Raw genomic sequence first — 12,313 nt, 5'->3', positions numbered from 1 at the left:
CGAAATTCGTGCACTCGGGGTTGGGGGGGAGTCCCTCAGCCCGGCCTGCTCCCTCTCTGAGTCCAGGAGCCCTCGGGGGATGTCTTAACTGACAGCTTAGGCCCGCTTCCTATGAGGAGCGGGCCTAAGACAACAGTCGGACATCCTTAGCACTGCCATGGAAGCGGGAGAGGCTCCTGCCACCGCCACTGCACTCACTAGCCATGAGCCTGGCTTCTGCTGAGTGGTGCTCCCCCTGAGGGAGCACACTGACCACCCGGGGGCAGCTCCTGCGTTGAGTGTCTGCCCCCGGGTGGTCACTGCACATCATAGTGACCAGTCGTTCCGCCATTCGGTCAATTTGCATATTAGCCTTTTATTGTATAGGATTTTATGTACAATCTCCTCCTGAATTCAAGAGGAACGTCAGCCTTCGAACAACTTCTCACCAAGTTACAAAATAGTCCATTCCTGAAATTGTAAATATGGTGGCATTTTCATTCATTATACTTAGTTTCTGAGAAGAGCACTAACTGGCAGAAGTTACTTTATTTATTTATTTGTGTTGGTTCCTTTATTAAAGGGGAGAGACTCCCTTTCTCCTCATGGATTGTAACCTTTTTCTGCATTTCTCTGGGGCTTATCTATGTAACCTCAGTCTCGTTGGCATCCATGTGAAATAGCCGCAAGGCAACATCCAGTTCTATCTATGGGTTTTCTCCTTTACCTGCTCCTTCCTTTGACAGGCTCTAGGCTCAGCTTTTCTGTCTGATTGGAATAGAGGAATTAACATCCTTTCTCGGTGGGTGTTTCAGATTAAGAAACTCAAAGGGCAGCTGGGAGAAAGACAGAAGAATGGCAAGCTAGACATGCTGCGCCCTGAGGACGCTGTCTTAGAGAACGGGACAGACGTGCACGTGATGGACCTACAAAGTAAATGTCGACCCTTGTGCGGGGGTAACCACTCTGACGTGTGGAATGTTGGCGTGCTTGTTTGGGAGGGGAGAAACCGCCATGGCGAGGAAAGCCCAGTGTTCCCCACACCCCCCAGAAGCCCTGATTACAAAAGCAGAGACGTTTCTCAGTAAGATAGAACAGGACGGGCAGGTGGGCGAGGTGAGGATGTTTCTGTGTGAGCCTGAGAAGCAGAACAGGTGCCCCAAATCGTGCACAGCGAGTCCACCATAGGATGTGCTGCAGGAAATCACTTACTGTGCTGGATACAGCCGCCTTTTGGCCTGCTGATTGCATGGAAAGTTGGAAGGAATTTTTCATGCCAATAAACTAGGAAGGGGTTGAAGGGGATACAATTAGGCCCAGTCTCTCCCCACTCTCTTCCCCCACCACTTCTTTGTCTTCTTTGCTCACAGGTGCACTCTCTCCTGGGCACTTTACCAGCCTGGGTCCATGGAGAGAGCGCCCTCCTGCCTCAGCTCAGGACGGCTGGGGGGCCACAGGCCAGGACTTAACACATTTATAAGGCGATGAGGAAGTAAGGGCTTGATTCCCAGTAACTATTGTTTCAACATTTTAAAAGCCCAAGAGCTTAACAAATTTTCCTTCTTTTTCAACCTTTAGGGGATGCCAACAGACAGATCAGCGACCTCAAATTTAAACTTGCAAAATCTGAGCAAGAGATAACTGCACTAGAACAAAATGTACGTGCACGCTCCAGCAGTAACGGGCACCTACACCGATGTGTGCAGGCCTCGCCCCGAAAGGCTGAGGACAAAAAGCAGCAGACATTTTTAGAACCAAAAATAAAGATCCTCAATGTATTTCCTACAAAGAGAGAACTTAGGGGAAAAATAGGTCATTATTGGGATTTGAGTTGTGAAATCGATACTGACCCTTTGTAAAAGATGGTTAGCTGTAGGATGTAACTAATGTAGCCAGGGAGGTTTTCTTTTTTCTTTAAAAATAATTTCTAAAAATAATTTAATTTTTTTTTTAATGCTTCCTTCAGGGATGCCCTCTCACCTGGTTCCTTTCTCTCTCCCAGCCGGGCCGGCTCTCTCTGGTCCCTCGATGTGAGCACTCATGCGTCTAGCACAGTGGTCGGCAAACTCGTTAGTCAACAGAGCCAAATATCAACAGTACAACGATTGAAATTTCTTTTGAGAGCCGAAAACAGACTTCTGCGCATGAGCCACGAAGTTTCAATCGCACTGTACATGCGCCCCCGCACGTGGTATTTTGTGGAAGAGCCACACTCAAGGGGCCAAAGAGCCACATGTGGCTCGCAAGCCGCAGTTTGCCGACCACTGGTCTAGCATGTTGGGCAAGTTTGGGCGAGCTGTGTCCGAACCCAAGGGAGAGGTAACAGCAGGCACTCTTCCCCACTCCATTGTGTGCATGTGGGTGGAACTTTCTGGAGTTTTTATAGGGACAGAGTGAGGAGAGCACATGGAAAGTGATGAGTTTTATGAAGCGTGCTTTGATCTCAGAATGGAAGCCTCCGGGAGGTGGTGCAATGCCACCCCAAATCCTCCTTCTCTCACTTCTGTCTCAGTTCTTGCCTTTCCTCCTCCCTCTCTTGCCTTCTCACCCCACTCCCTGGGAGAGATCAGACTGGAGCAGAGGGCCTGATGGAGTCTTTGCTTCCCAGCCCTGTTCTGCTTGGACCAGCCCATTTTCCTGCAGATTAGTCCTGTAAAAGGAGACGATGGCGGCAGGGTATCAGCACTTATGGGAGCCATGCTTTTGGACTAGGGCCAGAGAAGAAATGAGTCCCTAATAGGGGTCAGTCCTGGGTTGCTCAAAAATAAGAACAAATAGCTTGCTTGACTAGAACCTATTTAATAGTCAAGAAGGCTTGGTCGTAATTCTTTGCATGGTGTACTCTCCCGTTTTATTAAATTACATCCTTTGATCTCAAATGTAATAAAGCAATTGGAGAAAGAAAACAGGCCAATCCATTTTGCAGCTGGTTTTTCCTTCCTCTTAGGTAATAAGGTTAGAGAGTCAAGTATCACGTTATAAATCAGCTGCTGAAAATGCAGAAAAAATAGAAGATGAACTGAAGGCTGAAAAACGGAAACTCCAAAGAGAGGTAACGGCTCTGGGCTGTTTGTAAGAAAAGAATGGGTAACAATATTCTAGTTGGGCAAGCAGAGGACTTACGTGGGGGGATCAGCCACTGGGTTACTCACTGTCTCATCACGAGATGGGAGCTCAGTCTGATTTCCTACAGTTTCACTCTAATGTGTTACGTGTGGGTTGTTATTTATTCTGCTTGGGATGTGTGCATTTCTTGGCTCTGTTAAGTCTTTTCTCTCAATTTTGGAAATTTTTTAACCATAATCTCCTTATGTCATTCCCGATCCCTGGCGTCTCCACTTTCCCTCTGGGACTCCCGTAAGAGATCAGACCTTTTCATTGCAACCTCCTGTGTACCCACTAAAGGCTGCCTCGTCTCCTTACCTCTCTCTGTTGCCTGCTGTATAGTTTTTGCAGGGATCTCCCAGTTCACCCCCCTTTGTTTTTTTAGTGTGTTCATTCCTGACACTTTCCGGTTGTGTGGTCATGCATGCTCTCTTTCCTAATTGTGTCCTTACTCTCTAAAGATTCCTGCACAGCTGTTCTGTTTTGCACACCTGGCGACTGAAACCTGTTCAGTCTTTGGGAGTCTGATTCGTGCTTTTTTGCTTCTGCTGACTCCAGTGTTTTGTCCCTTCATGTGTTTGGTGTTTGGTGAGGTTACACTGGATTTTAATTTGTAGGAACACTCCAGACCTGCCTTGGAATTTCCTAAAAAGAAAGCTTGTAAGGCAGTGGGGTTTAACCTGTCCCACGACCCGAGCCCCGAGCCCCCATCTTAGAAGCAGAACCACAGATTGTTCCAGGCTCTGTGGCCCCCGCTCCCGGGCATCACCAGTTGGCCTTGCACATTCCTGCTTTGGTTTCTGCCTGCAGAAGCCTTGCCCCTGGCTGCGCAGGGCTGCGGAGACCACCTCCTCTGGCGGGCCTGGGTCAGCTCCTGTCTGTTTGCCTTTTGTGACACCATGATCCCCAAGTTTGTTCCATGCCTGGGGTCTAGTTGTTTCAGAGGAGAAAGTTGCTCATGAGGCCAGGATCCTGAGCCTATTTAAATTAAAAAACGTGCATTCACACGCATGTGAGTATGGATGTTGGGATCTCAGTGGGTCCAGGTTAAACTGTGTTCCCGGTAGGACTGTGGTCTTGGTAATCCTATTTATTATGTTTGGAGGAAGCCAGAGCCTCAAAGTTGCCTCTCCTCCTTGTTCCCAGCTCCGCTCCGCACTGGACAAAACCGAAGAGCTGGAGGTGAGCAATGGCCACTTAGTGAAGCGTCTGGAAAAAATGAAAGCCAATAGGAGTGCGCTCTTATCCCAGCAGTAAGCGCCAGCCCCGCACGGGAGCCTGGCTGGGCGTGGAGAGCATCGACACGCAGGCTTTTCTCCGTTCCTGTTCCTGTCTGGGAGCTGCTGTTTTTCCTGCTTCTGAGAGGACACCCGAGGACTCAGCCGCAGGAGCCCCAGCAGCCTCGATGCCTCCGTCCGCAGACCCGCAGATCCCTACCCAGCTGGGCGCCACCCACAACCTGCAGGTCATTTGATAAGCACACTGGGCCCGTGGGGGTCAGTACCCGACAGCACGGCAGCTTCTTCATGCCATTTAAAATGGTCATCTGAGTAAAGATTAAAGTGGGACTTGAGTTTTCTTTTCATGTGTCTTGCTGAAAATAAGGGGAAATGTTACGGTTGAGACTTCCTTTCATGGCAGAATCTGCGATTGGAGCGGTTTCAGTAGTATCTCTTAGTCTATGCTTTTCACACACGAACACTGTGGAACCACAAGCCATTACCAAGCGAAACTCTTTCACTAGAAACAAGGGAGTGGTCTAGACGTAAAAGTGACCTTAAGAAGACTCTTTACAGGCAACAAATGAAGCTTTTCTAAGGGATTTTTGCATCCGTTCAATCATAAGAGTACTTTTTTCCAGGGAATTCGGCAATAGCTTACTGAAAATGATAGCTTTTCATTTGCATTATTTAATCCTTATATTTGGAATTGAAGTTGTTAACTTCTTTTAAAGAATGTACTATTAGAAAAATTAAAAAATGAAAGGTTGAAAGACTTTAGATTGTGCCTTTTTTTCCCATTGAGAAAGATATTTAACTATTTTATATTAATTGTTCTGTATGTTTGAGCTCAACCTTTTTATTTTTAAAACATATAAATTCATTTTTCTTTCCCTATTTAAAAAAAAAAGGTATATTCACAGTGAATAAGAATAGTGGGGGTGGGGATGGACTCCTCCAAGAATGTCAACACTAAAATTTTTTAAAATAAAAATTAAAAAAAATAAGAATAGTGCACCTGTAAGAATCAGTGTTCTTAGGATAAAAAGTAAATGGAAGAAGTCATAGACCAGAGTGGAGATAACTATGATATCTTCAAGGACAGAAGTAGACAAAGTTTGGCTACTTGTTGATTTTTAGTGACTCTTTATATATGTTGTTTTTCAAACAAAGCTGGTTAAGTAGGACAGCTTGTCAGAATATTAGCAAGTACAAACCAAGAAATACATACCATCCAACTGTATCTGGTGTTGGCACTTGGAGAACGCTGGGTAGGGGACATGAACTGGGTGTATAAAGTTGAGAATACGCTCACGACATAGTGCTAGAGATCACCTGGGTGCATCCCCAGCACTCACCGTGTGGATCCGGGATACAGGCTGCTCGCAGCTAGGTGGGAGAGAAGTGTCTTCTTATGCCAAGGACACTTTACAGTTCAGATCTCCTTCTTCTCAGTATTCTATAGGTAAAATCATCAATCACTAATACACATCAGTGCCCACAGACCCTCTATAGCTACTACATAGTCAAAACCGATGCTTTTACACAGAAACCTACTCTTCACTGCTTCCATGGAAACCGCAACTCTCCACAACAGTGTGGTTTTATATTTCCCTATGATTTGTCAGAGCAGATCTTACAATGATTGGCTTCAAAAGATTTCTAAGTTTGGCCCTAGCCAATTTGGCTCAGTGATTAGAGCATCTGCCCTCAGATAAAGGGTCACAGGTTGGATTCCAGTCAAGGGCACGTACCTCCATTGCAGGTTCAAGGCAACCAATCTTCAATGTCTCTCTTTCACATCAATGTTTCTCTGTGTGTGTGTCTCCCCCGCCCTTCCACTCTCTCTAAAAAAAAATCAATGGAGAAAAATATCCTCTGGTGAGGATTAACGACAAAAAAAGATTTCTAAGTCTGAAATTCTGCGCAATGAGCATTATGCATTCCAAGTTCTTTCAAGAATACAGTGGATTTAGTCAGGGTCCTGCCCAACAACAGAAACCTCCCAGTAATTTGAACAGGGGATGGAACACAAAGAACGATTGACCTCTAATAACTAAGAATGAAAAGGGGAGAAGATCCAAGGAAGGGACAAACTACGATGGAGATCTGATTGGAGGTGCCGCCCACTGGGGGTGCCAGGGGCTGACGCCAGCAGGCAGGAGCCCTGGGCCAGGATGGGCGCAAATGAGGCTGGAAGCGGCACCACCACACTGCACACCACAGGTGCCAAGTGAACGAGGAGGAAGGAACCAGGAAGGGGGCCCTGCTCCCTGCAGTCCCTGCAGCCCCCGCTCTGACCGCATTGGGCCAGAATGTAAAGTAACGCGCTCAAAAGGAGAGAGAGGTGTCTACTTCATTGTCTTATCCTTAAGGGTCCTTCCACAGTATCTTCATATAAACAAGTTGAACCAGTCAGACATCCACATAGCTCACAGAGGATACTGATAACAGCAAACACTTTTATATCACTTAGCCATGCCTGGCACCTAGACTCTTTTATGTTTTCACTCACTTGGTTTCCATGAACATGGTAAGAGGTAGATGCTGCTATCAAATCCATGCAGCAGGTGAGGAAACCAGAGCGGGGAAGCGAACTGGCCGGAAGTCCCACAGCGGCAGAATCGCCACTTATGCTTGCCTCACCAGCCCTGGGAAGGCAGCCTTTCTTTCCCAAGCCGGTGGCTCCAAAGAAGTCAAACCTCCAGTCTCTACCTCACACCAGTCCTTACAGAAACAGCGAATCCCTGTTACACACCCAACTTTTCCATTTATTTTGCAATAAAACTTTCCCTAATAGATGTAGCTATTGGAAACTTGTTGCTGGCTTTTTCATCCCTGTAACCCAGCTTTTCTCAACCTCGTGCTACTAACCTCCTGGGCCAGGTCATTCTTGGTTGCTGGGCGGCTGTCCTGTGCCCCTTGGGGTGTTGAGCAGCATCCCTGGCCTCTACCCACCAGATGCCAGTGGCTGCCACCCCACATTGTGACAAAAGTGTCTCCAAACATTGCCAGATGTCCACGTGGAGTTGGGGCTGGGGTGTGGAAGCGCCCCCAGTGTGAACCACTGCTCAATCCTGAATTAGAAGAATGAGAAGAAAAGTGGTTGGAACCCAGACCAGGGTGACTGTTACATGTTCCTGATTGTTTTCATTTTTAGAAACAAATGGCATTTAAAACATAAAGCAACCCACTCAAAAGGCATCATAAATGGATGCTAAGAATTGCAATGAGATTATATTTTCCATTGTGTTTTAGATTTCCTATTTTAATAGTCCAAAATGTAAACTAAAAAAATCAAAGCTACTGTTGATATTATTGAATTTATATGTTATTCGTTGGTGCCAATGGCTTTCTGCTCTGGCAGCGCTGAGCTCTCAGGGAATACCAGCTGAATGCCTGCCTTAGGGGGCTGTGGTTCTGTGGACCAGAACGGCCACACAGAGGCAGTGAGTCGTGTGGGTGGGGAAGCACCAGCTGTCAGCCAGGTGGAGCCAGCCAGTTTCAAATTTTCAAACTGGGGTGCAAGCATTGGCTGTTGTGTTTCTCCAGATGGCCCAGGTGGGATGTGGCACATGTGTGCATGTGCCTGTCTGGGTATTTGAAGGTGACAGAGCTGCTGTCTACTGATCTGCTGGCTTCCTGCACCTGCAGCCACAGGCAGGGAACACCTGATCCCCACCCTGGCATGGGAGATACCTGGGGATTTAGAGGACCCCAGCTCAGTGGTCGGGGGTTCTGCCCTGTTCCCAGAAGCTCCAGGACTAGATTGCCACCCAGCTCCCAATCTTTCAAGGACCCCACAGTTAGCCCCAAACCCCAGGCCCATTCTTGTCACTTGGATGACACTGCCTGTCCACTGGCTGGTGTGTATCTCTGTATGGCTGGTCCCCAACTCCCCTTGCTTGCTCATCTCCCCTCTCTGCCAGAATAGCCCCCATCACCACTTGCCGGTGGCTCCTACCTGGTCCCCAAGGGCACTAAATGCTAAGCAGGCCCCACTCATCCTGAGTGGAATTCCACTGACCATGGTTAGGTTTGTCTCCCTTTACAATTGCCCGTCCCCATGGGTGGCATGGGAACAAGAATGCCACAGACTTGAGCAAAGAGTCTTCAACTAGAAATATTTGAATTTTACATTAATACTCCCTATATCCCAAGAGGTTCCAATCCCGTATTTAGGATAATGAGGAAAGAGGGGGTCTTTAGGTCTGTGTTCATCCCTCACTGCTGGCCTTCTGGGTCCACCTCCACCCCTGGCACTCACTGAGTCCCACCAGCTCTGCCTTCCCAGGACAGCGCCCACGTACGGCTCTCTGCGGCTTGAGTAAGTCGTATTCCCATTCCCAAGTCAGGTATGCTGGGATCTTCCACTGCATGAGCTTTTCTCTTTGTAATTAAACAACCGCGTGTTGGCCCAGGGCAAGGCCACCTTTGCTCCCTGCGTGGATTTCCTTCACCTGCCTCAGACAGCATGGCATTTTGTAGATACTAAGAACAGTTGTTCTTCAACCACCACGATTTTGCTAAATGTGGTTAAGATAGTGTGGTTTAATATTTCCGTGTCAAAAGCGTGTAATCCACTCTCTTAACAACCTAGGTCTAATTTGATTCAGATGCTGTAAAAGAATAAGACAATTGCTGCTCCCTCCTCCGGTGGACAGTGTGGGCCATCTAGGGGAGTGAAAAGAGGTGTCTGCCTTCTGTATAAATAAAAGATCAGGCCCAGAAAAAATTGCCTGAAAATCAAGATGTAGCACAGTTGAGATTTAGCAAAGTGAAACTCGGGAGAAGGCAAGTGTAAATACATTAATATCACAGCAGTAAGAGCAAGTGTAAAGACAAAATCTGTGGGGAAAGCTGACTTAGTCCTGCTACATCTCCTCTCAGAAAAGGGAGCTGCTGTGGCAGCGACAGCTCCAAATGCTGAGGCAAGAAAACATGTAATTGCCTAAGCAGGCTTCTCATACCTGGAAGCCTCTTCTGTGTTAGAAGCAGATGTCTGCTCCTTTTATTAATTTAAAATTCAAATTTAAAAAGTACATTTAATACTGTTTTTACCCTGAACATCTAGTATGTGTGTATGCTTGTGTGTTTCCATAATCTTATCAAGAACTACTTTGCAAGTTTTCTGGAAGATGACCTCTCTGGAGTTTATGATAATTTACTAAACATTGATTCAGGACTTACTCAAGCACTGGGGATGCAACGGTCCTATTCCAATGAAGAATGGAGACAATGAACCTATAAATAGTAAGTAAATAACATTCCAGACCACGAAAATGATGAAACCAAGTAATGGAATAGAGTGAGTGTGAGTGTGGTCAGGTGTGTATAGGTGTGGGGAGGTTGCTGCTTGAGCCGAGTGGTCAGAGAAGGCTTCACGGAATAGGTGACATTTAAACTAAAACCTGAAGGGTGAAAAAGTCCTGACCATTTGACTATCGAGAGTATCACTGTCCAATAGAAACATAATATGAGCCACATACATAACTTAAATTTTTTGTCTTCTATTTCGAAGAGTTTCAAGCACTCACCAGTGATTCATCACCTTTACTAGTACATCTGTGTAGGAATGATTTTAACAATGGTATCCATGACCCTTTTTGTAGAGACTGCTTCAGAAGACTGAGCACAACAATTTCCAAGTTGCATCTAAGCATTGGACCTCGAATTCAAACAGCCCCTATTGCTACCACTCTGCTCCACTGTGAGGTCAGTGGACATGTCCATCTTGTTCAGCACCAGGTGTCCAATGCTAAGAACAGTGTCTGCTCCACAGCACAGAAGAAATTGGTAGCTTATGTCCAGCTGGCATGGCTCAGCAGTTCAGTGTCGACCTATGAACCAGGAGGTCACACTTCAATTCCTGGTCAGGGCACATGTCCGGGTTGCGGGCTCAATCTCCAGTGTGGTGCATGCAGGAGGCAGCAGATCAATGATTCTCTTTCATCACTGATGTTTCTATCTGTCTTACCCTCTCCCTTTCTCTCTGAAATCAATAAAAAGAAAAAGAAAAAGAAATGGTATCTTATGTTGCTTCTTCCTTGTTGTGACTACTACTATTACTATGAGTCCAGTATTTCCAAAAGTGTTTTCATGGACCACTAATTCCTAGGCTTCTAAGTAAAAAGAATTCTATAAGCAATCTTTGGTGACACTCGTTAAACAGTCAATGGGTTTACCTATTGAGAATTACATTCATACATAGCCCTCTGGGACCAGGACTCTGCAGAATGCATTCTAAGAAAAACTGTGCTAGCCATAGGCTGGGCAAACGTGTGTGGGCTCCTAGTCTGAGTCCCCTGCTCCCAAGCTTGCCTCCAGATGAGCATCTCACCTGACAGTGCTCTTCAATATATTGACTGTTCATGGTCCAGAGAGTGACAGTCCATTCTTTTCCCACTACAGAAGGCCCTAGAAGTTGCAGGTTTGGGTATGTGAGGCCATAGGTTGACAGCATTGGCAGCTAAATTCCAAAATTACCACTTAAAATTCAAAATGAAAATCTGCAGTCTTTTCAAAAAGCATTCCCTTTCTTCATATTGTCACACTGCCTGTATAATTTTGATAGAAGACACTGTGGAGACGGCAAGTAGCCTCTACCATGTGTCATAGATTTTACAGAGGTACAAGGATAGACAGGTCTCCTTGCCTGGCTCACAGGGTGCCCACTGCTCTGCTCTACGGTATTTCCTTGCTGCATTCCCTGAGAATTCCCAGTGTGTGGCTTCCAGGCCATCAGGCCACGACTGTGCCACACTCTTGCACATCTCAGCCTGTTCCACACCTTAGCCCATGGTGACTTTTGTCTGATGCAGCAGGACTGGACTTTCTTGGATAAAAACTGCCTTAAGCTTTGTGCTCCATGGCCTGCCTGATACACAGCAGGACTTCAGCAGCTGTTTGTTTGTCCGGAGCTCCTGAATAGAGAGGTCCATAAGCAAAGGGCAGCAAAATCCACGTGGGAGAAGATCCCAATCGTATCTCTCTCCATTCAGCTTCCCTCAAACACACAAAGTGAGGCTCTGTGCCAAGTAGTGTAGAGGGGATTTCTATTTCCTTCTTTACATTTTTCTGCATCTTCTATATTAAAACACATATTACTTCAGTAATGTTAAAATATTTGTTATTTTTAAACAAAATGGCCATCTAAGCAAAAATCAATTAATGCAACAAAATTTTCGCAATAAAAAAATACACATTTTTATATGTATATTATATTGATTTCAGAGAGGAAGGGAGAGGGAGAAATAGAAACATCAACGGCGAGTGAATCATTGATCAGCTACCTCCTGCATGCCCCCCACTGGGGATGGAGCCTGCAACCTGCAACCCAGCATGTGCACTGACCTGGGATCATCAAACCGTGACCTCCTGGTTCACAGGTAGATGCTCAACCACTGAGCCGCCAGGGGCAGGGGACCATACACATTTCAAGACAGGATAACAGTGCCTTGTGGAGCCTGGGACAAAAGGGAAAATTAGGAGTACTGACTTGGACATTTTGTTTATCTTGGACTTTTCATTACTTTTGGTTTTTTAAACGACTGCATTAAGATATTATTTATCTTGATAAGTTAGTTTTTTTTGTACCCCTTAAATTTTGCACGGAGGCAAACAAGTGCATCGCTGTCTCGCCCTAGCCCTGGCCCTAATAGCGATATTTTAGAGGAGGGTGGACACAAAGAAGTGACACGTGGTGGAAACCAGGGTGCAGCCAGGCGGTTGTGCGGCCACTGTGTGCAGGCAGACTCCAGAGGGCGCTGGGCCCAATCTAGGGGCGGCACCACCCAGCTTTCTCACCCAGGGGCTTTGCACTGCTGCGCTGTCCAGACAGGGTCTCGGCCTGCAAGGCAGAAAAGGCTTCCAAGGCCGCTCAGCCCGCAGAGGCCATCTTGCGGAACCCTGTTCCCGCCGGGCCGCACTAGCGCAATCGCAGTGCATAATCGCAATTACATTGGCGCCTGCACGCCCGGCCAATTACGCTGCCGCCCTATTTGCGTCAG

General features: G+C 46.6%; 1 protein-coding gene and 1 long non-coding RNA gene across 2 annotated transcripts in view; one reads left to right on the top strand and one right to left on the bottom strand.

Moving 5' to 3' along the window:
• The window catches only part of LRRFIP1 (LRR binding FLII interacting protein 1), a 72,252-nt gene extending 67,185 nt beyond the window's left edge, over window positions 1-5,067 (top strand). Inside the window, exons 22-25 of the mRNA XM_054723434.1 lie at window positions 795-912; window positions 1,558-1,637; window positions 2,927-3,031; window positions 4,231-5,067. Of these exons, the coding sequence (XP_054579409.1) occupies window positions 795-912; window positions 1,558-1,637; window positions 2,927-3,031; window positions 4,231-4,341 (414 nt within the window). The 3' untranslated portion in view covers window positions 4,342-5,067. The remainder of the gene's footprint in view (window positions 1-794; window positions 913-1,557; window positions 1,638-2,926; window positions 3,032-4,230) is intronic.
• A 625-nt stretch (window positions 5,068-5,692) lies between these two features.
• On the bottom strand, window positions 5,693-9,539 carry LOC129150755 (uncharacterized). Its single transcript, XR_008557498.1, has 3 exons — window positions 9,495-9,539; window positions 7,179-7,381; window positions 5,693-5,763 (listed from the first exon to the last, which is right to left on the bottom strand). It is a non-coding gene; the product is annotated as an uncharacterized LOC129150755 (long non-coding RNA).
• Window positions 9,540-12,313: the final 2,774 nt, after the last annotated feature.

Source organism: Eptesicus fuscus, chromosome 11 (assembly GCF_027574615.1).
Source record: "Eptesicus fuscus isolate TK198812 chromosome 11, DD_ASM_mEF_20220401, whole genome shotgun sequence".
In the NCBI taxonomy this organism is placed as follows: Eukaryota; Metazoa; Chordata; class Mammalia; order Chiroptera; family Vespertilionidae; genus Eptesicus; species Eptesicus fuscus.
The sequence above is the reverse complement of the archived record's forward strand: the minus strand, read 5'-3'. Positions and strand labels throughout refer to the sequence as shown.